Consider the following 25,836-nt stretch of genomic DNA (forward strand, 5'->3'; position numbering starts at 1 on the left):
CATCAAGGTGAAATCCCTGAGCCTTACCCTCAAGAAGCTTAAAGAACCAGGAAGGAACATGGGCAGCATAAGGGATGACCAGGTTACTAAGGTACACAGAGAAAGGTATCTGACTGCACCTAATAGGATCAAGGAAGGTATCCAGGAAGATACTTACATAAGAGAGCCGTCAAGATGAGTAGGAGTTTCTCAAAGAAAGGGCTGGAGGAGAAAGAGAGCGTTCGAGGATTTCTGGGCAGAAGCTACCACCTATGCAAAGATACAGAGTCAAGACTGAATGTGGCACGTTGAGAGAATTTTACATGTATATTGAGGTTGGCAGGTAATAGCACGTGTGTGTGTGAATTGGTGGGAGTTACAGGGAATCCCATAAGATAGAAATCTATAAAATGGGTATGCTCAGTATAGTACTCTACAGTGTGGAGAACTTCCCATTTTTTATTTATGTGTAGTTTAGTTTCGTTTATGTCTTAAAAAATTTTTCTTGTCATGTAATTTATATTAGACCTAATGTTAGTGCAATAATACAAATACACAAATTATTAAAAATAAACTTGGCTGGGGGGCGCCTGGCTGGCTCAGTGGGTAGAACATGGGACTCTTGATCTCACGGTCATGAATTCAAGCCTCACCCTGGGCGTAGAGCTTACAATGAATGAATGAATGAATAAACAAACACAAATAAATATATAAATAAATTTGGTTGTATTGCAGATAAATGCTCGAAATTGTTTTTCTGGGTTTGGTAAAACGTGGAGACAACTGCTCTAGGGGAAGGGAAACCATGAAGGGCTTGAAGGAAGGAGGAATGACAACAAGATCTGAAACTTTGGCAGCAGGGTGGAGGATGGTTGATGGGAGAGAGCACGTGGGCAGTTCGGAGGCATTAGTCAAAGTGGGAAATGATAAGAGCCTGAACTCATCACTGGGGATTGGTGGGATTGACGAGATTCAGAAGAGCTTGGTAAACTGACGCTTTGTGCAAAGCAGAGGGAAAATGAATAGAAATAACAGAAACAGAAAGAAAAGGATGGATGCTGTGTGAAGCAATGACAACAGAGAAGCCAAATCAAAAGTCAAACATAGAAAACATTAATTCAGCGATATTACAGGATGCATATCCTGCTGTAAGTCACTGTTGGTAATATTTGTTTAAGGCAAGAATGCATTTGAAGTTCTAAATTTCTAGCCCCCACAGATATGACACAATAAACGTGTTGTTGGCGACTGCTCGACCCAGAAGTAAACACATATTATCATATTCTGATCAAAAGAAACATTTGAAATGTAATGAATTCCAGTGGAAGTGGTTTAGAGTTCTGAATTCATTTATACTTGTAAAAACCATAAAATGTTGTGAAAGATAGTGACATAATTATGAGCAGAGTCTCTAAAACCTTCAGAAAGCTCCCATCTAGACACAATATAAAGCTACAGATAATGTCTAGAAATAGGCACAGGGTGTAGGAGTGAAACATTTTTACTCCAAAACTATCAGTCATTGCAAGTTCACTTGGCACATTGTGATAGAATGCTATTTTAAAAAATGGCTAAACTTTCCCTCTTGCTTTAGACCTAAATAGGCTATATTACTTTATCTTCCAGCCAACTTACCTAGCAAAGAAATCATGTACTAAAAACAAAACTTCCTTCAAGCCCAAGACTATTCTTCCCTATGCCCACTACTCTCTAGCTGTACTGGATTTCACTGCTGGGCATGATTTGCACTCAATAAATATTAATTGAATGAAATTGAGCTATATAGGCCAAATCTACAAATCAGGTATATTAGCCAGAATCTTCATTTACAAAGTCTTATGTGTGAGAAACGAAACTTAATTTTTACAATTCAACTTGATTTCTATTTCTTTTTTTCTTTTTTTTCAAAGATTTTATTTATTTGTTTGCGGGGGGGAGATGCACATGAATGGGGAGGAGGGGCAGAGGGAGAAGCAGACTCCTCGCTGAGCAGGGAGCCTGAATCGGGGCTCCATCCCAGGACCCCGGGATCATGACATGAGCTGAAGGCAGATGCTTAATCGACTGAGCCACCCAGGCGCCCCTTAATTTCTATTTCAAAGCATCCTTTTACCCGGCCAGCACAAAGTTAGTCTTGGTCTATTCAGTATCTTTCCCTCTGTTTCTCTAATATTTGCATAAAGCCAGGATATTGAGATGAAAGCTCATTTATTTCTAGTATCATCTGTCCCCTCAGTCACTTAAGATATCAATTCCCATCTGGCCTCTTTGAATTAGTCCAAGAAGTTTTCTCTGGAGACTTCTCTTTCCTATTTTATGACTCTTTTGAGTAAGGGTTTTTCTCCTCTACCTTTCACCATCCTTGGGCGCATGGGACTCATTCTGCTACCTCGGTACTGCAATGGGCACTTAAGGCTTCCTCTGAGCCCTGCTGCCTCCCTGGAGCCTGGCCCAGAGGTAAGGAACAGAGCTCCAGGGAGCTGGGACCTCTCACAACCACCCGCTTGGTGTTACATCTATCTCTCAACAGGGACAGCACTTTTCTCTAGGGCCCCAGCAACATGCATCCTCTCCAACTCCTGAAATTCCTTTCAACCTTGGGGATTCTCGTTTGCCAGGGTATACAGAGAGATTGTGGAAGAGAGAGAGGAAGCCGTGTTCTTGCTGATGTAATCTCTCCACTCTTTTGTCTATTCATTAGGATCTTCTTGTTATCTCTAGGTCTCTGCTTTCATTTGTTGTGTGTGTGTTTTTAAAGATTCTATTTATTTATTTGACAGAGAGAAAGAGCACCAGTAGGGGGAGTGGCAGAGAGAGAGAGAGAGAAGCAGACTCCCCGCTGAGCAGGGAGCCAGACTCAGGGCCTCGATTCCTGGACCCTGAGATCATGACCTGAGTCAAAGGCAGAGGCTTAACCAACTGAGCCACCCAGGCGCCCCTCTGCTTTTAAAAAAACTCAAAGATGGGAAGAGAATCCCCCCAACTTCCCACAGCCACATTCCTTCCCTGAGAACAAACAGAAAAGCCTAGCTGCTGCTTAAATATGGAGAAAGGACCAAGATGACAGGAAGTGTTGACGAAAGGGAGAGGGTTTGGGTGAACACTTGATAAATATTGCAAGATTAGCATTCTGCTTCAGATTCATAAGTAAAATGTTGACTCCAGTGAAATATTTCTCATGGATTACTAAAGGGGAATTTAGGATTATTTGCATTTCTTAATTTCAGAATGAGTTAAAGTGCAATCACCATGGTGCTGTATAGAAAACCCCCTGGCATCTTCTCGGAAAGAACATTGGCTAAGCGCCTGCTTGGCCCAGATGCTGGACAAAGTCTTCTCAACAACCCTGTGACATAGGCATGATGATCCCATTCTTAAAATGAGGAAATTGAGCAAGTGTTAAATAACTTAAGTTCACACAGCTATTCAGTAGCTTGGCAAGAATTTGAAGCCAAATACATATGACTGGAAAAATCCATGTGTTTTTATTCTTCATTGCCTCTCACAGAATTCTGGATTCATGAATCGCTTTGGTCCAAGATAGTATTTTATTATTTTTTTCAGTTTTTTATGATTTTTTAAATTCCCCAAGATAATTCTGATTTTTTTTTAAATTAAGTTCATCTGATATTCTTAAAAGGGATTCATAAAGTATTGTCCTGGTTTGGTAGGGCTACTGTAATAAAGTACCACAATCTGGGGGCGGGGTTATTTAAAACAACAGAAATTTATTGCCTTGTAGTTCTGGAGGTTAGAGGTCAAAAGCAAGGTGTCAGAAGTTTCATGGTCTTGCTTTGCCTCTTCCTAACTTGTGGTGGCTTGCTGGAGATCCTTGCCATTCCTTGGTTTGCAGCTTCAATCTCTGTTTCTGTCATCACACTCTGTTCTTCCCTTGTGTGTATCTGTGTTTGTCTTGTAAGGATGCCAATCATATTGGATTAAAGGTCTCCCCTACTCCTACCTCATCTTAACTAATTACACCTGCAATGGCTCTATTTGGCTAAGGTACTGGGGGTTAAGACTTCAACATATCCTTCTGGGGAACACAATTCAATCCGTAATAAGTATGTTCTAAGTACTTTAAGATTGAATTGTCACAGAGGCACCCGGTTGGCTCAGTCAGTAGAGTGTTTGACTCTTGATCTCAGGGTTGTGAGTTCAAGCCCTGTGTTGTGCCTAGAGTTTACTTAAAAAAAAAAAAAAGACTGAACTGTCACAGTTTAAAGAACACAGTTACCATTTTACATACAGAGAATTAACCACCTGGTCATTAACATCTCATAAAGTGAGAAGAAAAACATAAATGTGAATATGTGAATATCTTAAATTTTTCATCATTAGCCATACATTTTTGGATTTCACAATTTTTTTAAACTTAAGTGCTCAAGCAGTGTATAAAATACTCAAAATATTTACTGATCAGTTCATAATAAAAACCATTGTTGCAAAAACACTTAACAGTTTCACAAAATATTTTTGGACATGATTTCTTAACGCTCAAAACAACCCTAACATATTTTTCTCCATTTTAGAAATTAAGAAATTGGCATTGAGAGTGTTACATACTTGTTTAAGACATGCCTTCTGAAGAGGCATTCTTGGGATATGAACCAAGATTTTGTTAGTAAAATACTGGAGCTCTTATCACACATCTTGCTTGGTACATTTTTATATTTAACGGCGGTAATAAAGAAGATGGTAATAATGATAATTGCTAATCTTACTGAATGTTTACTATCTTTGGAGGACAGTGGCAAACACTGCACATAATCATCTCTCATTTAATCTTTTCAAGAACCCTAAGAGGAAGGTGCAACACCAAAGCACAGAGATGGAGGGAAATTAGCCCAAGGCTACAAAGCTTGTAAATGCTAATGCCAGGATACACACTCAGAGGTCCTACTCCAGAGTCTGCCCTCTTAATCACTTCTATGTGACCTCCTTGACCTTGTGAAGCCTTCCTAGACAGTCTCCATTTCAGAGATCTCGTCACTTGGGCTCTTGTTACACTATTACAAACCAACTTAAGAGGGTTTATTGGCACATTACAAATCAATGTATGACCATCCAAATGACTTTAAGCAAGTTACTTAATATCTTCAAATGCCAGTTGTCTCTCACGTGAAAAGGAAATATACTAGAGTGAAGCTAAATTAAATAATATATGTAAATGACCTGGTACACATCTGCCACATAATAGACATTCAGTTTATTGTATTTATGAGTCTACTGATAGGAGAGTTGATTGTTTAAAAGGTACTCAGGGGTTTTGGAGGAGAGGGCAATTGATTTTGACTGGTAATATCAAAGGTGTTACAGGATAAGTAACAGTTAGATCTTAATGGGAAAATGTTAACAGGTGAGGAAGGGCATGCTATCGTCTGAATGTTCATGTCCCCCAGAATTCATGTCTAAATCCTAATGCCTAATGTGATGGTATTAGGAAGTGTGAGGCCTTTGGAAGTAATTAACTCATGAGGTCAGAGCTTTCGTGAAAGAGATTAGTGTGCTTATAAAAGATAACCCCCCACTCCCAGAGATCCCACACCCTTTGTGCTAGTGGGGGCTCAGCAAGACTGTGCTGGCTTGGGCACCTGGGTGGCTCAGTCGGTTAAGCGTCTGCCTTTGGCTCAGGTCATGATCCCAGGGTCGTGGGATCGAGTCCCACATCGGGCTCCCTGCCCAGCAGGGAGCCTGCTTCTCCCTCTCCCTCTGCCATTCCCCCTGTTTGTGCTCTCTCTCTGTCAAATAAATAAAAATAAAATCTAAAAAAAAAAAAAAAAAGTGCCAGCTATGTACCAGAAAGAGGGCCCTCACTAGAACGTGACCAAACTGGAGACTTGGTCTTGACTTCCCAGACTCCAGAACTGTGACGAATAAATTTCTGTTCCCTCTAACCTACTCAGTCTGTGGTATTTTGTTACAGCGGCCTGAAGGAACTCAGACAGGACATTCTAGGCACAGAAGCCTTTTAGAAATAGATGATTCTGCAAGCTGCCCCTGCCTGGAAGAACAATGGGGATCACAATATTGAGCACTTTCATATGAAATCATGGGAACTGTGACCCCCACATCTATTAGTTCCACCAGTGTTGATGAATAATTCAAAAAACATCCCTTCCGCAGCTAGCAACTGTTTGTAATTCTGTATTCACATGTGTGGACCACTGCCAGTGACCCATGTCACTTTTGTAGTGGCAGAAATAGATGCAGCCACTGCACTGGCCCTCTGTATCTTAAGCCTGAGGTACGGGAGGCTTTTCTTCTCTACAACTGTCACACCTGCAGCCTGAGACCAGTGAGCCACCGTACCCATAATGGAGAGGTGAGCGCTTCAGTTTGGAGCTGGTGGGGGAGTAGCTACTTTATTTCCACATGTACCCTGCTGGGCTGAAATCAGTGGTGACTCTTTTCTCATTGGCCTGGGAGAGAATTCTCTTGTCTAGGCCCATTGTGCTACTGGGATTGGAGGAGGGGAGGGGGTAAAACTGCTATGACTATCAAGGTCACTTTGAGAGAATCAGTATTTCTTTACAAGTCACCAATTCCAGGATTCTTGCCCCCCTCCCTTCCATTATACCACTGCTGAGTTATCCATGCTCCTGTTCACCGTGCTCCCACTGTCGAGATTTTTCCTCTTTTACTGCCCATGTAATTGTTATCCACTCCTCAAGGCCCACTTCCTAATATCTACCGATCTCCTAAAACTTCCATGGCACTGAACACATTAATTTTTTGGAAAAGGCAGAGGACTTTCCAAAAAAGTTGCCTAAAGCTTGTTCAGAAAACTGGCCTAATCATCTGAAAAACGATGTTCTAATTCCAGCTCTAGCATTTTATCACCTACTATTATTATGATCTAAGTCTAAGTTTCTTCTTTGGCAAATGAACTGTATACTACCTATCCTACCTCAGAGGACTGAGGTGATGTTCATATAAGAATGCGAATCACAAACTGTAAATCACTGTCCAACTGAGGCATTAATGTGGCATATTTTATCTTCGTAACTAGACAGGTTCTTTTGAGTATAAGGATCATGTCTTTTTTGCATTTCCCAAAATGATTCATGATGTGCTATAATCACAGAAAGCATTCCGTATTTGTCAATTAATAAGAAATAGTATTATTTTTACTAACGAAGAGGTGTTTTGGTCAGTTTCAGGAGCTTTGTACACTCTATTATTAGATGAAATTTAATTTACATATTCATTCAATGTTTTAAAAATCCCGTGATTTTTCTGATTTTTGAATGACACTTACAAACAAGTATTGTCTTTTTGTACTTTTTTACAATCCAAATCTAATTTTACTGCTTATGCTAGATTTGTCAGAAATATCAAAATTTTCTATTTGAAGTTTCTGATTTCCAAAAAAACCCACTTGTAAAACAAAATAAAACTGGAATTTTTCAACATTTTCACATTAAAAATGAATATTTTTCCTTTTAAAATCTTTTATTTGATATATATGTGAAATTCAGGTAAGTACAAAACCCATTTAATAGCATGTACTCAGTCTTTGACCTTACGGTGGATTTAGTATTGACAAAAATGTTGTATTTTTATTTTTTTTTAATTTTTGAGTATAGTTAACATGCAATGTTGCATTAGTTTTGGGTGCACAACATAGTGACAGGACAGATTTACACATTAGGCTGTGCTCACCACAAGTGTAGCTACCACTTGTCACCATACAACACTATTACAATATCATTGACTATATTCTTTATGCAGTGCCTTTTATTTCTGTGACTTATTCATTTCATAACTTGAAGCCTGTATCTCCCACTCCCCTTCACCCATTTTTCCCATACCTCCACCCCTTCCTCTGTTTATAGGTCTGATTCTGCTTTTCGTTTATTCGTTTTTTTCAGATTCCACCTGAGTGAAATCATATTAGTCTTTCTCAGTCTAACTTATTATTAGCATAATACCCTTTAGATCCTTCCATGTTGTTGCAAATAGCATGATCTTGTCCTTTTTTACAGTTATGTAATATTCCTGTGTGTGCACGTGTGTACATGTATTACATCTTCTTTATCCGTTCATCTATCAATGGACACTTAGGTCAGTTCCGTATCTTGGCTATTGTAAATAATGCTAAAATAAATATAAGGGTGTGTATATCTTTTTGAGTTAGTGTTTTCATTTTTGGGTGGGGTAAATGCCCAGTAGTGGATCAGACAGTATTTCTATTTTTAATTTTTGTGGAACCTCCATACTGTTTTCCACAGTGGCTGCACCAATTTATATTCTTACCAACAGTGTATGAGGGCTCCTTTTTCTCCACATCCTTGCCAACTGTTATTTCTTCTCTTTTCGATTTTAGCCATTCTGACAGGAGTAAGGTGATAGCTCATCATGGTTTTGATTTGCATTTGAGCATCTTTTCATGTGTCTGTTGGATACCTGTTTATCTCCTTTGGAAAAATGTCTATTCAGGTCCTCTGGCCTTCTTTTAATTGGATTGTTTGTCTTTTGAGAAAAATATTGTAACTTTAAGACATTTAAGCTAAATCTGATTTTCCCATGGGCTAGAAGGCTATGTCTCACATTCTATGACTTAACCACTACTTTTAATCAACTGAAAATGACATAAAATTTGTTTAATCTACACATTGCTTTCTAATATATTTTACTCAGAGAATCGCAGTATTCATATAAAATTTTAATAATTCAGTATCATAGTATGTACCTACACAAGAAAAGAACTCTTACTGACATTGTGTCAATCACTATTCTTGTCACTTTAAATACAGTTGATTCCTATTATTCCTGGATTCTGTATTTGCAAATGCCTACTCAGTTAAAATTTATTTGTAACCCCATAATCAATACTCTAGTAAGGAAGTGAATCTGTGTAATTACACATACACAGTTTAGTACTAATTAGCTATCTCTCATGATCTACCATCCCTGTCTTCCTTAGTAGTAAACTTTCTGGCACATAGCCACCCAGAATGGCTTCCAGGTTTCCTTCAACCAGGTATTTCCGTAAGAAAAACCAGGAGGTATGTTGAAGTAGGAAACACAATTTCTCAAAATGTCCATGAAGGAAAGAGGCATGCCTTTCTTCACCTTGCTTTCTCTGGTAGGAATGTGATTATGACGTTGAGCAGCCATCTTGGATCACAGGTGGAAGTGTTATCACAAGGACGGTGGAACAACAGGCTAGAGGTCTGGATACCTAACACTGTGACAATAGCCCAAGCCCCGGACTGACAACCTCCAGACTTCTTTTATGAGAGAAAAACAGACCTCTAGCTTAAGTTCCTGTTATTTGGAACTTGACGTCACCTGCAGCCAAAACTCATTTTAACTGATACAAAAAGTCATGCAGAAGTATGGGGCCATTGCTTAGTTAGAGTTATAGAGTAGAGGTCCACCGGATAAGGCACCAAGATGGCTGACGGGTAAATGGGGGCTGAAACCCAACCTACCCTCTCCTTTCCAAGCTTTGAACAGTGTTTTGTTTACCAAGAGCCTGATATACCGGTGGCCTTGTAGAAAAAAGTGAAATTTTGTCTAGAATCAAAACTCCAGAGCAGCATTTTCCAAAATTTCATTTGCATACTCCTGGAGGCATTGGAAATGATTTTAGGTAGTCTCTTTAATGTACTTCAAAATTTAATTTAATATTAAATTAAATGGGCTTATATATTTCATGGTAGTTACCACTCCATTCTGCAAGTTCAGACCTCAATGCTAGAAATGGCAAGAAGCAAGGAAGGAGACTATTGAGGGGCAGGAATGAAAGAAAACAGAAGCTCATCAAACATCATGTCATTAGGCAGTACTTTATGGTGGGTAGAATACAAGCTCTGGAGCCAAACACAGCCAGGAGGCCTGTGTTTAAATCCTGGCTCTCTGTAACTAGCTGTGTTATTTTGGGCCTGTTCCTTAACTTTATTGTGGGCCAGTTTTTGTAACAGAACTAACACACCAGGATGGTGTGAGGATTTGAGTAATTATTACAGTGTCTGACACACAATGAACACTCAATGAGCGTAAGGTATTACCACCATTCTGGTAATTATTTAGCAAAGAAACACAAAACTAGCCATGCTTGTCGAAAGCTTTTTTTTTGCCAGGAATTGTACATATCTGACCTTACTTTCGTTACCAGGAAACTGAGACTTAGAAAAATTCAGTAACTTTCCCAATGTTATGCAACTAATTCTAGCCCAGCCAGAATTCAAACTCAGATAGATTGGATTCCAAAGCCATGGTTTTTAACAAAGATAATTAAGGACAAGGCCTGCAAGTTTTCACAAGCTTCCTCTTGTATACTCTTTCCCCACTCATAAAATGTGGCAGCAAACTCTTTCACACTATAAGGAGTGGAGGATGGGTAGACTGGAGAGACTGAGAACAAGAACTGGAAGGGTGGGAGAAGTCTTGGGAAGTGGCAAGAGTGTTCAGCCTGAGCCAAAAATCCGGCTGAGTCCCTGGGCCCTGTGGCAAAATGAGAGAGCATGGGAAGCTGACCAGACCTGAAAAATGCGTCTTGGTGATTTGTATGAAGCAGTGGACTCTCAAGATACGTTTCAGTTCTATTTCTCAGTGCTTCTAAAATACTGTTGCATCGTGAAACACAAAATGAATCCTATAATTCAACAATTTTATACTTTCTCAATTATTACTTATCTGATGGCTTTGAAGTAAAGAAAGGATTTAGTCATGGAAATTATTTTTTTTTTTTAGAGTCCACGTCACACCTGTTAGGCAAGGAATCTTTGCCTTTACTGCAAAGATGTTATTTCAACAAAACTTTCAAAATGTTGCAAATCGGCTGCTTTGGTTTTGCCAGTTTGCAAAAAGTAACTTAACCAGTTTCTTTTGAAACTAACTTTTAGGACTGAAAAACCTCCTGTAACTGTGTGTATCTTTCCGGAGATTATAACTTGACGGGAGAGGAACGCAAGTGCAGGAATTGGGTGATAAATTTGACTCCAGAGGTTATGGGTTAATTATGAGTTATTCCGAGCATGTGCCTGGGCTTTGGTGAGAAGGAACACTTGGCGGGCGCACCTCCTCTCTGCTTCAGTGTCCAGAGCTCTAACCCAGTCACTTTCGCTGCACGTGCTGGCTTGTGCAGAAAGCCCAGCATCTCTGTCCCGAGGGCGGTTGACTAAACCACCCGCCCACGTGGCCTTGGATGGCCTCAGGAGGCTCTGGGGGAGGCCCGGCCACCGTTGCTCGCTCACCCGGTGCGACTGCGACGCTGCAACCCACCAAGGTCCGCTCCGCCACCAGGAGCGCGCCGCCGGCACTGCGCCTTCGGCCCCGCTCTACTCCCAGGGAGCCGCCACCTCCCTCCCAGGCCTACTTCCTGCCCAGAGTGCGAGGGCATCCCGCTCGGGCCCGCTTCCTGCTGCCTCCGCCCGCCGCGCGCCCTGCATCCCGGGAGTCGCCCAGAAGGCAGCCACCGAAGCGTCCCTGGAAGGTGGCGCTCGCCGCCGCACAGGCGCACTCCCTCCCCGGCGCATGCGTCCAGGGGCCTACCAGCGATTTCCCCGTCTCCGGTGACGTGGCGATGTGCAGGCGGAGCCAAGGTCGGTAGCTGGCGGGCGCGCGGGTGGGGGAGGAAGAGCGAGGTGAGCAGGGACGTCAGAGTGGAGAGCGGAAGGTCAGGGAGGCTCGGAGCGGAAGTGAGACTAGGGAGTCTGTCCGCCATTGTGGACCCGAGGAGCGAAGAGCGAGAGGGGGAAGAGGAGCCTGCACGCCGAAAAGAAGGGCCCCTTCCAAGGACCCCCGAGCGCGAGGCCCTCTTTCTGGTTTCTGAACGAGCGGCGGCAGCGGCGGCGGCTGGATCGGTCACTCGGCGGAGGGCGGCAGCCAACTGCTGTGAGTGCACGGGGAGAGGCCCAAGCGGCGGCGGCGGCGGCGGCGGCAGCGGCAGCAGCTCTCGGGTTGCGGTGAAGAATGTCAGCCACTAGCGTGGATCAGGTGAGGGAGCAGAGGCCTCCGGCTCGGCGAAGGCCCGAGCCCTAGAGCTCCACCCTCGCGTGGGGCTTCGGCTCCTCCCCGTCGCCGCCGCTGCCGGCCCCATAACGGTGCCTCGGGCGCAAGTTGCTGCGGTCCTGCCGCCCGGGCCGGGGCGTGCGCCCTGCCCCGGAGCCTGCGGCCGAGGCGGGCGGCTGCGGAGCCGCGGTGGGTGGGGGAACGACGGCTCCTAGGGGCCTTAGGGCAATCTGAGGGCGGCAAACCTGGGGCTGAGACCAGGCGACCTCTGGGAGACGGATTTCGAGTGGCGGGTAGGAGGTTTAAAGACTGGGGGTGGTTGGGAAATTGGAGGCTATGGAGGATGTGGTGGGTTTTCCTCCTACGCGGATTGTTGAAAATACCTTGTCTTTGATAATGTCTTTGATTAACACACTTTCTCTCTCTCTCTCTTTTTTCTTCTCATTACCACCTCTTTCGTCTTGCTGCGCAGAGACCTAAAGGGCAAGGAAATAAAGGTGAGTTTGAGTATTTTTATCTTGCCTCCTAATGTTCGTCTGATGTCACTTTTAAACTTTGCCAGGGCCTTTTTGTTTGTTTTTGCTCCAGTTTTTTGTTTGTTTTTGAAATGTATGTTTAGAGAAATACTCATCACGGCCAAACCAGCCAAATGCTACCCAAAACTTCGGTAGTTCCTTGCTTTGAAGCTATCTTTTTAGAAACCAAATTGTACCAAAAAAACAGTTTTCTTAGTTGTATTTCAGTTAAGGAGGTATTATGAATGTGGTGACATTTCTTTAATTTTGCAATTTATCTGTATTATGTAACTTCTACCACAAAAATTTCTCCAAATGCGTGCAGATAAGTGGACATTTTGTTCGGCATTGCTGGGTTATGTTAAAAAATGCAACTCAAGTTGTATTCCATGTCACATTAGTGAAAATTGTACTGTTAACCACTGGTTCTAGTGAAGTCAGTTACAACATGAGAGAGATCAAAACTGAACAGGCATGTCATCTAGCTGTGTAGCCCTGATTGCAAGGTGTGACTCAATCTGGTATTTTAGAAAGGCCTGGGAAGGAAATAATTTGTGAGGTTTCTGCTCTGGCTCTATGATTTACTCTTCAGTTAAAGAAAACAACAAAAAACCATTGAAAGTAAAGCATTTTAAAAAAATGTGTTTTTTGTGTCTGTTAATATGGAACAATAGTCAACTGAAACATTATGACATTAATCATGTGACATTAGTAAGTATAGAACAATAACTGCTTTCTTGGGATAGTGCCAGTTAACATTACAATGAATTATATATTCATAACATTTTGTAATAGGGCTTGAAATTAGACTAAATAGAATTATACTTCCTGTTTTTTATTTCAGTTAGTAAAGTATTACCTAGAAAATAAGCTTTTTAGATGTAAGTTCAAGGTCTTTATTGGTGCTCTTTATATTCTTAGGGTTTTTATTTGCCTTCGCAGATTTTAAAAGAATAGGTTCTGAGTACTCAGGTCAGTTAATTTTGAGTTGTAGTACAGTTTGAGAATTTGTACATACCAGATAAATGGCACTGTATCGGGTAGCATAAATTTATTGTTTTGTCTTGATTAAAGATGTATTTTGGGGGAGTATATGCACATTTAGAAGTTTTAATTTTTAGAGTTAAAAGTTCAATTTTAGGATTGTTTTCCATTGTAAGCATAAACCTCAGTGTTTGATACTGTTTATTTTAAATGTTTTAAAATATTGTAAATTTCAAAAGCGTGATCCGTTAATTTTTTTTTTTTGCTAGTCTGCTCATGAGGAAGTATATAGACTTGGAGATATGTGAAATCTGTGGTCATTATTGCCTAGCATAAATTATTTTATCCTAGATCTGTGGGGAGGTGGCACTTTGCAAGGCTATTTGAAATGCTAAGTGTTTTGTGTTACCTGCTTTAAGGTAAGTATGCAAGTTCAATGAAGTACTTACTTGTTTGACAAAACAAAATAAAGCATCTGCAGCATTGTAAGCCATTACTGAATTACTGTTAAGTTTGATTGCGATTTAGTCATTTCCCTTAGGTATGTCCTAGTGATAGCTCTGGTATAGATATAAGTTATCTATGACAATAATTGCATATTGACATTTATAAATAAGTATTTTTTGGGTTAAAATTTTTTGATCCATCAGCATAGCCTTTTTTAGATGTATCTAGACACACACAGAGTATTTATTTGGATAGCTCTTTATTCCAAGAAATTTTCTTTTCTTTCACCCTTATTGTTCCATTCATAGTTTTATCCATGGATAGAATGATGGACTGGGATTCCTAGGAGACCTGTGTCCTAATACTTCCTGTGGCTACTCACTTGCCAAGTGAGCTTGAACACATTGTACCTTTTGGTCAGAATTTCCTCTCTATCTACAAAATAAAAGTGATAATTCTAGCTGTAAATCCTATTGTATGTTATGCTGAATTACAATTACAGTAGTCCACTGCTCTAGTTGCCATTTTATTTGCTGGATTTATTTTCACCTTCCTCACCTCATCTATTTTTAAGGTGCAGGGAGATTGTTGCCTAAGACATGGCAGGAGGGAAAAACTCTACTGGCCTAAGAGTATTGGTAATCATTTAAGATGCTTTAAAATGGTAGATGCTGCAAGTGCACAAATACACATATACATCACTTGTATTTTTATGCCCCTGCAGGGAGAATTACAAGGCGAAGGCAGCACCTGCAGTGAACTGATACAAGTAGCTATGTGTGTGTTTGAGAAAAACTACAGTGCCTTAGCTGACTTGGTTTTCAAGCTAGTAGAATTGTTTTACAGTTCTGTTTACTTTTGTGAAGCAGAAAGCAGTTATTTTTCTTGAACTACAGCGTGAATATTCTAAGAATATGAGTATTAAACTTGAATTCAACTTCTCAAACATGAAAAATACATGTCGCTGAGGAGTTGTCAAAGTTCTGAAAGCATAATCCTTTTCAGATGACTTAATTTCAGAGATGCTGTATGTCCTTTCTGAATTATCTTCATTTGACACTGTGAGCCTAACACCTGTCTTAGTGTCTCTTTTTTCCTGTATATCCTTAAGGATTTAAGTGCACTAACAGCTAAAATTTTAAAGGAATTCTATAGCAATCTCTTTGTAAGGCAAAAATGCTTTCGTAGTATAAGTAATAATTCTAGGTTTACTTTTTTTGGTTAAGTTTGAGTTCTTTTTAGTTACTAGATTTTCCTTACGTTAAATATTAGAACTCTTTATTATCCTTGGCTAGGGTAGTACTGAAGGATAGTAGAAATTTAAGGATAATTTAACTATTGGTCCATGATTTATTTATTTTTATTGGTTCATAATTTGAAACGGATTTTATATCACTTTTATTTATTAATAACCAGAATTTTTGCTTGCCAGAATAAAAGGGTACCTCTCCTCTCCCTGCAGGCGCCACAGATAAAAGTGTCAGATCCTGTACTCCTAGCAGCCTTGCCATCAGCTTCCTCCTGTGCCTTAAGTGTATAAATAGACAAATATATGGAAAGGAATTTATGTTTTCCTTCCTCTCCCCCCCCCCCCATCCCTTCCCAACAGAGAGACAGAATTGTTTGGTAAAACTGCAGTTTAAAAGAATTAGGTTGAATTTGGCTGTATCTTATTTAGTGCTTCAGAAAAGTAGTGGAAAATGCAGTGTTTTGGCAGTGTTCCTTTGTATCCTGTGCCCACACTCCCTCTGGAAATGATTGCAAAGCACTTTATTGTCGTTTTAGGCTTCATTTTATTATTAATCCTCAAAACATTCCTATAAGGAGATAGAGGGTATATGGTATTGTCGCTGTTTTTGTAGGTGGGAAAACATGATGCACAGATCTGTTGACTTTCCTAACTTGATGTAGTCAGGACCAGAGCAAAGAATCACCTGGCTCCTAAGGCCCATGTTCTATCTTGATTTGACTCTGCTTCATAGAGCAGAGGAAACAGGCGAAGAATCATGTAAGTCATCTGTTCTTTTTTCCCTGAAGAACTTGTACAGACTATGGGACTGGCTTGGATATCTTTGCTATTTAATGGCTTTCAGTCTCCAAGACATTAGACTGTCATTAAGTAATGTTCAAAAACTAAAGTCTTTAAAGACAGTTGAATTTCTTAAGGAAAGGTATGCTTCTGAAATTCAAGGGCTAGCTTCTTATTCAGATTCTAATTTAATGCAAATTGCTTGTTAGTATTCATGAAATACTTTAAATATTTTTCCTTAGATTGACATACTCCTTGAATACTCTTTTAGAACTTTTTAGACATATTTATGCATCATTTATGCACAGACCGTAGACTGTATATTTACTTAGTGCATGAGAATATTTTGTTCTTAGTCTCAGCATCTTAGAATTAGAAGATAAAGAATAGAACAGAGGAAATGAGTAAGAATAGCACCATAATATAGATTTAGACAGATTTTAAGTGGGTACTTTTTACTATTATTAGCAGCATGGACTAAATTTCTGAGAATCATGAATACAAGAAATAGATAGTTGTGATTTTGAAATGGGTAGCTGTTTCAGAGAGTAACATATACTAGTGTCATAGTCCAATAGTGTAGTGAGGATTTTTTTTTTTTTTTTTTTTTTTAGCGGTAATAGACCATGCATAAGCACCTTTGATAAAGGGGTGGTAAAGCCAGTGGTGAAGGACAAGAGGTATGTTAGAATCTCTTGGGCTGAAATGATTAGCCCACCAGAAATAACCTAAGGTACCCTTCTCTTTATTTTTGTTTCTAGTAGCTGTTATATATTTAAATTCCAGGGAGCACATGTAGCTCAACTCTGGTTCTTGGAATCCTTACCAAATACAGTTAAACCACCTCAGTGGAGCCAAGATCAAGGTGACCTTCATGTTGCTCTTGTGATTTGAGGGCAATGTAGTATCATAAGAGGTCTACCTTGAAGGCTTCACAGAGTAGTATCATTTCTCTGAGTGATCATTAGTGGCAAAGAATGAAGGGATTTCACCTGTCTTTGCTCCCATGCCACTGTCAGCTTGTAATACATTTTTGGTGATCTAAACTCTTGGAAAATTAGGGAAAATAAAAATGTAATGATGCTCTAGAGGAACACACAACTTAAATTCATTGCTCCCAGCCTTAATTTATAATAACTTTGTGACACTGTATTTTTAAGCAGTGAATTTTCAGATTCAGAAAGGGTTTTGTTTTTGTTTTTGTTTCTGAGGGATTAGTCAACAAACATAAACTTTCAGCTTTTTTCATCTCACGTGTTTCAAAAGTAGAATAGTATATTTAGACAGTGTCATCATGTCAAGTGTTAGCCTTGTAAAACTTCTGTTTATGTGGTCCTAAAGTAATTTTTAATCTTTTTTTGGATCTTGTAATATTCTATGTATAATAGTAGCCAAGATTATTGAATACTGTCTTTGAATCCTCAGATGATATGAGGTAGGTACTGTTAATTACCTCCTTGAACAGAGAAGTAGAGTTAAGAGAGACTAAGCCACTAACTAGAGATCACCCCACTTCTCAGTGTAAGACTTGGGATTCAAACCCAGGACTTGATTTCTAGTCTGTGCTCAAAAGCACTCTGAGACAGCATTCAGAGAATAATAACTTTATAAAGCATTTTTGGAAATGATCTCTGAACAAATACAGCATTATAAATTATTCTCTGGTTTTCTTATGGGTTTGAAGAATAATCATGGTTATCTTTAGTGTCTTTGTACTTTCAAGTGAAAGTTTTTGTAATTTTTTGGTTTAGAATTAAGGGCCTTTTTATTTAGATTTTTTATAATTTATTCCTTGTGATAACTGCTTCAATGAATTTTAGCCACTTTCTTTAACTGGAAACATTTAAGACATTTACTCTAACTTAAGTTACCAAGGAAAGTTATTTCATTTTTTTATTTATCTTTCTTGTGCTAAATTATGTAGAGACTTAACAAAGGTAGAGAACATTCAGCAATCGATTATCTACAACACTATTTGAAGTGTTTATTTTAGATTCAAATATAGTATCAGGGAACCCTTCCAACAATTTAACTGCTTGCAACAATGTTGAAATTGAGATATTTACATTATGTTTTTGGTAATGGGAAGTGTATATATAGTTTATGTAATCTTGGGTATATACAAGATTTGTTAAGTTTTTGGTTGCACATAAATATTTGTACCTATATTAAGTTAAATTTTTAAAAAAAGAACGACTCAGGACAACTTTTTCTGAGTTGGTCAAAAAATATTGAAAATGTTAGGTTATTCTGTCAGTTTCATAAAGATAATTACCATACATCTAATATAAACATATTTTTTAGTTTCAGTACAAAACGGTTCGATTCATCAAAAAGATGCTGTAAATGATGATGATTTTGAGCCATACTTAAGTAGCCAGACAAATCAGGTAAGTCTGACAGTCCCATATTTAGGAAATTAAACTTACATTAGTATTAATGGGTTTTTCAAATAGATATTTTAATTGAATGAGGCTAACCATAACATGTATCAATCTAGTGTGCCTGCATAATAGTGAGTAACAGTAGCAGGTTTGTGGTACAGGAGAATTCTTTGGAAATTCTAGGTGGCTGAAACTAGATGATTGTGAAATATAAAGATTTGAAGATGGACATTATTTGTATATGGTATAGTAGACTTTTTTTTTTTTGAATTTTGAAAGAATTTAACCTTTTAATGTTGCTGCCATATCTTCATAGCCAAAGCAAATTACAAGGTTTAATTAGCTACACGTTTGTGGGAAAGGAGTCGTTATGCCTGAAATTCTGGTTAAATGTAGTGTTTTCTCTTTTGTAAGGTATTCAAGTTTGAATTTCGTTGAGAATTAAAGTTTTAATACAACCAGTTAACGTAGGGAATAGAAGATTTATAAACACACTTTCCTTCTGTGTTGTAGGCTTGGAGAATTTCATAAAATCAAATAAACTGGTGACTTTTGGGGTTCTTTTGTGTTTAGAGTTTTCACGGATAATTGTGTGAGTTTGTATACAGGTATAATTTAGACTTAAGCATTGAAAAACGAAAGAGTATTCTTTGGTCTCTTTGGTCTCTATATACATCCGCATATATCTGCATTCATTTTTTAATGTAAATTAAAAAAATAAACTTTCATTATTAACCAGTTTTTGGGAAAGAATATTAAAATTGCTCTTGTTGTTTTGCTTAAAAAAAGGTATATGAAAAATGTACCAGGAAATCTCTTAGATTTTTTTGAAATTGTAAAAGAACCAGGAAACAAATATCATTGTAGGCCTTTAGAATTGTAGGGAAAGTTTGAAAAGAAGTAGTTCCCAATTTGTGGTATGTAGGATTGTTTTTAGGAGTGTGGAGAGCCATGGTTATGTTCAACTTGATCTACCCCTTGGTCATTTCTCGTTAACCACCCCCTTCTATCTGTTGATCTACATTCCTAGCTTGTATTGGGAGGGAATAAATAAATGAGAAAGAATAAAAACGGTTGATAAAATCTATGAATGTTTGGCTGCTCATAAGAGAATGAAAAAATTATTTCATACTTATATAATCTAACTTTATGATCTTGGTAACAAATTTACTTTGCACTTAAAGGTTGTGAAAGAAATGTATAACTGGAAATTAGGAAGATCATTGTTTTGAATTGCAGTGCAAGTTTTAAAAGAAATGTTCAGTATCCTATTATTTGGGCCCATACAGTAATCTCAGTTAACATCTCTTATGGCAGTGTTTCCAGTTTTTTTAGAAATTCTGATGTTATGAAGTATAGTAGATATTTTCTCAAAAAGGTCTTCATGATCAGATAAGTTTGGGAAATTGTTTTAAATATTAAATAATTGAATTTTTTTGCTACTTGATTTCATACTTTATGTGTTACAATGTAAAATGATTTTCTAAGACGAGGATAGAGTTACAAAGATCCTCTTGTTTTCAAACAATCTCTGTTTTTAAGGAATTTTAATGGAATGTAAATGTTTGAGAATTGTAACCAATAAGGATCCTCTTTTACGTGGTAACAGATTATATAATTTATTTGTCACAGGGGCTTAGAATATTGCTTTTTGGCATTCCACAGAGAGGCTTCAGGTCTGCCTAGGGAAAACCAGGGGAGAGTACTCTTGATCCCATCCCCTGCAGCAGCCAGAGCTGTGCTCTGCTTTTTATCTGTTTTATATGTTGGAATTCTGCATAAGATTGCACTCGTAAAAAAAAAAAAAACTTTAGAAGTGTCAGAAAACCGTTATTTTTTAACAATCGAAGAGATTTGTTTAGTGAACCCAATTTTTAAATTGTATTTATAAAAGTTTCCTTATTTTGGGACAAAAATAATCTAAAAAAGATTTGTTTTAATGTGATGTTTAAATAGTCTTATGCTTTCTATTAATTAAATAGGTTTTTTATGATATCTGAATATATATTCATGTGCTATTTAAAGAGAAGTTTTAAAATTTGATGCCACTGAGGCTGTACTATCCTCCCTCCCCTTGTCAGTACTAATGAATAGGTTTTTAGCAATTAGCTTTCTGTAATACTAAAAATAATTATCTGTAACCAGAGCACATATTTACCTTTGAGGGAGTACTCACACTATAGAATGTTGAAAACTGGGCTTATTGGAGAGAAAAATTGAAAATTATCTGAAATCTTAGAGATGATTTGTATAAGAATTTAAGTTACTCATAACACCTAGCTAAAAGAGAAAATTTTTAAAAATTGACCTTTTAAAGCAGGTTAGTGAAAACTAGAAATATTGGTGAAATATCTCAAGTAATTAGTTACATATTATTTTTTTATTTTTATTTTTTTAAAGATTTTATTTATTTGACAGACAGTGAGAGAGAGGGAACACAAGCAGGGGGAGTGGGAGAGGGAGAAGCAGGCTTCCTGCCTAGCAGAGAACCCGGTGTGGGGCTCAATCCCAGGACCCTGGGACCATGACCTGAGCTGAAGGCAGACACTTAACGACTGAGCCACCCAGGAGCCCCATTAGTAACATATTAAAATTATGTGAGCATTTATAGTTCAATGTTCAATTAAAAAATTTTTCAATTAAATGTGTAGTATGTCTTTAAATTAAACTCCTTCATCTGATTTTAATATTGTGAATAAGAAAAATGAATCTTTCGTCTGGAAAAGTGTTTAATTTTTTGGCTAGTGACTTAAATTGTTTTGTATACTTAGATCTAATTCAGATCAAATCCAGGGATACTTTAAAAACAGGTTGTTGGCCTTCCGTGGTAGCATATTCTAGTTTCTAGTGCTCAGTTTCTTAAGGGATAATTTTTATAGTTATTTGAAAAGTAACTGTTCATCCTTCAGGTCTTAAAATTAGTTCTCTAAAGTTCCTCAGAATAATCGGGTAATTAAGTTGATTGGAAGATTTAGGTTTAAATGGTACTGTTAAAGATGCCGTGTAATTTGTACATATAAATTTGAAGAATAACTTGGAAAAATTATGTTTGAGTTTGTCTGCTTGTCTATATGGGGAGATAAATTCCTAGCCATGTTTGTCAGAGAAGTGGAATAGAGAACTAAGAAAGTAAAGAATATTTTGAATTTTATTATTTATCATCCTCGCCATCACTGCCCTTAGTTAAGGTTTCCATTATCTCTGCCTGTTGGAGTGATTTTCTAACTAGTAATTCTATATTGCCACTCAGCAATCTTCCTAAAGTCCAAGTCTGTGCCACTGTCATGTTACAGAGTTACCACAGCTTCACAACAGTGGATACATCTGTTCTATGAGTGCCCTTAAAATTGCTCCATTTCCCTCCCTGTCTTGTCTTTGGTCAGCTTTCTCCAGTTTGCTTGAGGATATAGGAGTCACTATTTTCTAAGAATATAAATATTTTCTGAATATTTTCTTTCATGATCTCGCTCTTTGTATGATCTGTACACACATACAGACTCCTATATTTATCCCTTGATGAAGTCTCTTCTGATTCTCCCAGTTACTTGCTTCCCTGCTCTTTGTACTAGAGTGGTTGTTTTGCTTTGCTTGTACTTCCATTACAGTACCTATCAAATTGCAGGGTATATGTGTCTTCCCCACTAGACCTGGGAAGTGTTCCAGGTCAGAGTCCGTGTTCTTCATCTTTTTGTCTCCAGTGACTGGCACTGTATCTGGCACATAGTAGGCATTTATTAAGTATTTAATTAATTGATTGCTTTATCTGCTAGAATTAGGGAACAAAGAATTACAGTTGAAATATTTAGGTTAACTGGGTACCACATATAATACATTTTTTGGTGACATCCTTGTGATTAGATATGTGTAGGGTATTCTTTTTGAAAAGTATAATAATATTTTTAAAGTTTTAGAAGAAAATACATATAAGCATTAAAAGTATTCTAAACTGGGGTGCCTGGGTGGCTCAGTTGTTGGGCGTCTGCCTTTGGCTCAGGTCGTGATCCCAGGGTCCTGGGATCGAGCCCTGCATCGGGCTCCCTGCTCTGTGGGAGGCCTGCTTCTCCCTCTCCCACTCCCCTTGCTTGTGTTCTTGCTCTTGCTATCTCTCTCTCTGTCAAATAAATAAAATCTTTAAAAAAAAAGAAAAGTATTCTAAACTGTTCTGGAGTTTGAAGTACCTCAGGTTCTTAATAGAAAACAGTTTTTGTTTTTCTCTGTACAGAAGTGCTTTTATTGGTGAATTACGCCTTTTCCTTTCTAATTGAACTTCTGGGATATTTATAGCTTCTTTCTTGGAAAGAAAGTAAAAACGGATCTTAAGTTTTTGTGTGAAAGACTAGCTATGATTGAGTTGTATTAAAATGTCTCAAGTCAGCAGTAGTCATGAACTTCTTGTTCAAGTTTTCTTTGAGATAATAGAAAAACAATTGATGTGTATCATAAGACTAAGAAATAATTATAAATTATATTAAAATTATAAGGAAGATCTTTTAATTTTTTCTGTATTTTAGATTTCAAAATAAAAAAAAATTGGGATGTCTGGGTGGCTCAGTCAGTTAAGCGTCTGCCTTTGGCTCAGGTCATGATCCCAGGGTCCTGGGATCGAGTCCCGCATTGGGCTCCCTGCTCAGAGAGGAGCCTGCTTCTCCCTCCGCCTGATGCTCCCCCTGCTTGTGCGTGCGCGCACGTGCTCTCTCTCTCTGACAAATAAATAAATAAAATCTTAAAAAATATTTTTTTAAAAACTAAAGGTAAAAGGCCTTACTCCTATATTTTCATACAGCACTTTGTAGTTAGCGCGGTAGATTTTAGAAAATCTTTACAACTGATAAGACCAGCAGCTATTATCCTCATTTTACCAACGAAGTCAGGGTTAGAGAAATTACATGATCTAATGAGATCACTGACATAGAAAGTAAAAGATTAAAGAATTGAGTCCATATCCTTGACTACTACATTACACCATGAGTTTATATTCTTTTAAGATCTGGCGTAGGTCTGAAATTATATCTTGTGTTTGGGGATTAATTTACATTTTAAAAGGGGCAAGTTGTATTAACAAATATAACTATTGTTGATTGAATACTTCATGTGTCTTAGGCACTGTATCTTTATTTCCTTTTAGTAGATGAGAAAACAGTTCACAGTTTAAGTAACTTGGCTACTTTCACATAGCTGATAAGTACCTGGGCTGGGATTAAAGTTTAGACATCTCATGGCTTCACTTCAACCTTATGTTAAATGGCCTCCCCAGATTGTGTTTCTAAGTTATTTCTGTGGGTAAAGGGTCTGTGGATCTGTTGTTACAAGTATGTTTCATTATATTCATTGATTTTTTTAAATCACTTTATATATTTATATATTGATGTAATTTTTCCTCTTCCAAATAGTACTTTGTGAGGGAAACTTCAAACATTTCACATCGTTTGGTTTAAAGTTTGCATGTCTTTAAAGAATATAGTAAAATTTCACTATAACTAACCAGTTTCCAAATTATGAGTATACTATTAAAGTGATTATTTGAACATAAACTGTTATACTGATTATGTCTCACTATAACCAGGTTTGAAGTAAAAGGTGAAAGTAAGTTTTTAGTTGTTATTTTGCATCATCAGTAAGTGGAACTTTTGTTCCTCTTCACTACTAAGGTAGATTCCTCTGGTTGATATTCCACATAGCTAGCAATTAAAAATAGTCTTAAATTTAGCAGAACATATTTTTAAACATTTCCAGTTACAGTTGAAGCTCTACTAATTCAAAATGTGTTGACCATATCTTACTTTGAAACTCTGAAAGTTTCCTATAGCTTTGTTCTTACTAGAACCCAAAATGAAGCCTTGCCTTTAGAAGCTGGTTAAATACTTTGATGGAGCTAAGGAAAAAACACATCTTATTCAGCTGAAACTACTGAAAAAACTGGAAAAATAAATGGGTAGTGTTGTTTGATAAAGTGCAGAACGCCACTTATCCAATATACTCAAGTATAGGTGGTAGCAGTAACACTGGACAGCTCTATAGTCAGATAGGGACAGCACTGTATCTCTGCTTATTAGCCAGAGCTGTCTGTTTGATAGCAGGTGTGACTAATGGAATACACTTTAAAGTAATTTAAACTTATTATTTTGATAAAATCAATAATTTACAGGTGAATTAGTAAAAATTATGATTTAAAAAAATAATTGAAAAGTTACCTGATAAAAGCCCCCATACCCTAAAGAGTTTGGGCCTGGTCCAGCCCCATGGGTAACAGAGTTGGCAGAATTTGTTTTCCCATTCCCCAGAGAATATTGGCTTCCTTTTTTTAGGAATTAGTACAGATTAGATAATCAGTTAAAACAGGGTGGACAAACTAGCCTAGGGGTCATATCCAGTCTATGCCCTGTTTTCTTTGGAAAAAACCCTAAGCTAGTAGCTTTTTAAAGGGTTGTTTAAAAAAAAAAAAAAAGAAAGATGACTGACAGCAACTAGAGATTATTTGGCTTGCAAAGCTTGAAATATTTACTCTTTGACCTTTAGTTTGCTAACCTCTGAATTATTATGATGTAGGTGATATAGATAAGTTACGAACTTGATAGGTAACTGCAAAATTCAGCATTTGTGATGGTGAAATAAGAATATTCAACATGGGGCGCCTGGGTGGCTCAGTTGTTAAGTGTCTGCCTTCAGCTCAGGTCATGATCCCAGGGTCATGGGATCGAGCCCCGCATTGGGCTCCTTGCTCAGCGGGAAGCCTGCTTCCCCCTCTCCTAACCTCCTTGCTTGTGTTCCCTCTCTTGCTGTGTCTTTCTCTGTCAAATAAGTAAATAAATTCAACGTAAGTTAGGAGTGTAATTTTGCAAAAACTTGGTTATGAGGAACGAACTTTAAAAACTTTCTACCTCGGGGCACCTGGGTGGCTCAGTCGGTTAAGCGTCTGCCTTCAGCTCAGGTCCTGATCCCAGGGTCCTGGGATCAAGTCACGCATGGGGCTCCCTGCGCAGCGGGGAGTCTGCTTCTCCCTCTCCCCCTCCCTCTCCCGCCTCTCCCCCTGCTTGTGCTCTCTCTGTCTCTCTCACTCTCTCAAATAAATAAACAAACGAACAAACTTTCTACCTGGTCTCATTTTCCACTCTCACATCCAGGTAAGGACGTGCTGAGTCCAGATTTCAGTGCCAGCATTCTAAATTAGAACTTTGAAACTGATTACCTCCCTGTTCAGCACAGCTCTCTTGCTCTTCCCCCATGTGGAATTTATTCACTTCCCTGTGTTTTGTGTCTCTTTAACTGTAGGTTTTCTTTTAGAATGAATGTATCAGCATTTTCACAATGTAGGCATTCAGTAAGTGGTTGAAATAAATAATACAGTAATAGAAGGATCTTTTTAGCAACTTCAAAAAAAGATAATTTTAAAACTATGTTAATCATGGGCACCTGGGTGGCTCAGTCACTTAAGTGTCTGCCTTTGGCTCAGGTCATGATCCTGGGGTCCTGGGATCGAGCCCCGCATCAGGCTCCCTGCTCAATGGGGAGTCTCCTTCTCCCTCTCCCTCTGTCC

The 25,836-nt window shown here is 38.3% G+C and overlaps 1 protein-coding gene across 7 annotated transcripts in view; it reads left to right on the forward strand.

Annotated features, from left to right (window-relative positions):
* The first annotated feature begins 11,595 nt into the window (after positions 1-11,595).
* The window catches only part of YTHDF3 (YTH N6-methyladenosine RNA binding protein 3), a 39,781-nt gene continuing 25,540 nt past the window's right edge, over positions 11,596-25,836 (forward strand). Inside the window, exons 1-5 of one of the 7 annotated variants that reach the window (XM_035727122.1) lie at positions 11,596-11,928; positions 12,416-12,440; positions 14,614-14,666; positions 15,752-15,897; positions 18,223-18,308. In XM_035727122.1, coding sequence (XP_035583015.1) covers positions 15,840-15,897; positions 18,223-18,308 — 144 coding nt within the window. In that variant the 5' untranslated portion in view covers positions 11,596-11,928; positions 12,416-12,440; positions 14,614-14,666; positions 15,752-15,839. Of the gene's footprint in view, positions 11,929-12,021; positions 12,237-12,415; positions 12,441-14,613; positions 14,667-15,751; positions 15,898-18,222; positions 18,309-25,836 lie in introns of those variants that run through there. The other 6 variants (XM_027604201.2, XM_027604202.2, XM_027604205.2 and 3 more) reach the window with 6 other exon arrangements.

This window comes from Zalophus californianus, chromosome 4, assembly GCF_009762305.2.
Source record: "Zalophus californianus isolate mZalCal1 chromosome 4, mZalCal1.pri.v2, whole genome shotgun sequence".
Classification (NCBI taxonomy): domain Eukaryota; kingdom Metazoa; phylum Chordata; class Mammalia; order Carnivora; family Otariidae; genus Zalophus; species Zalophus californianus.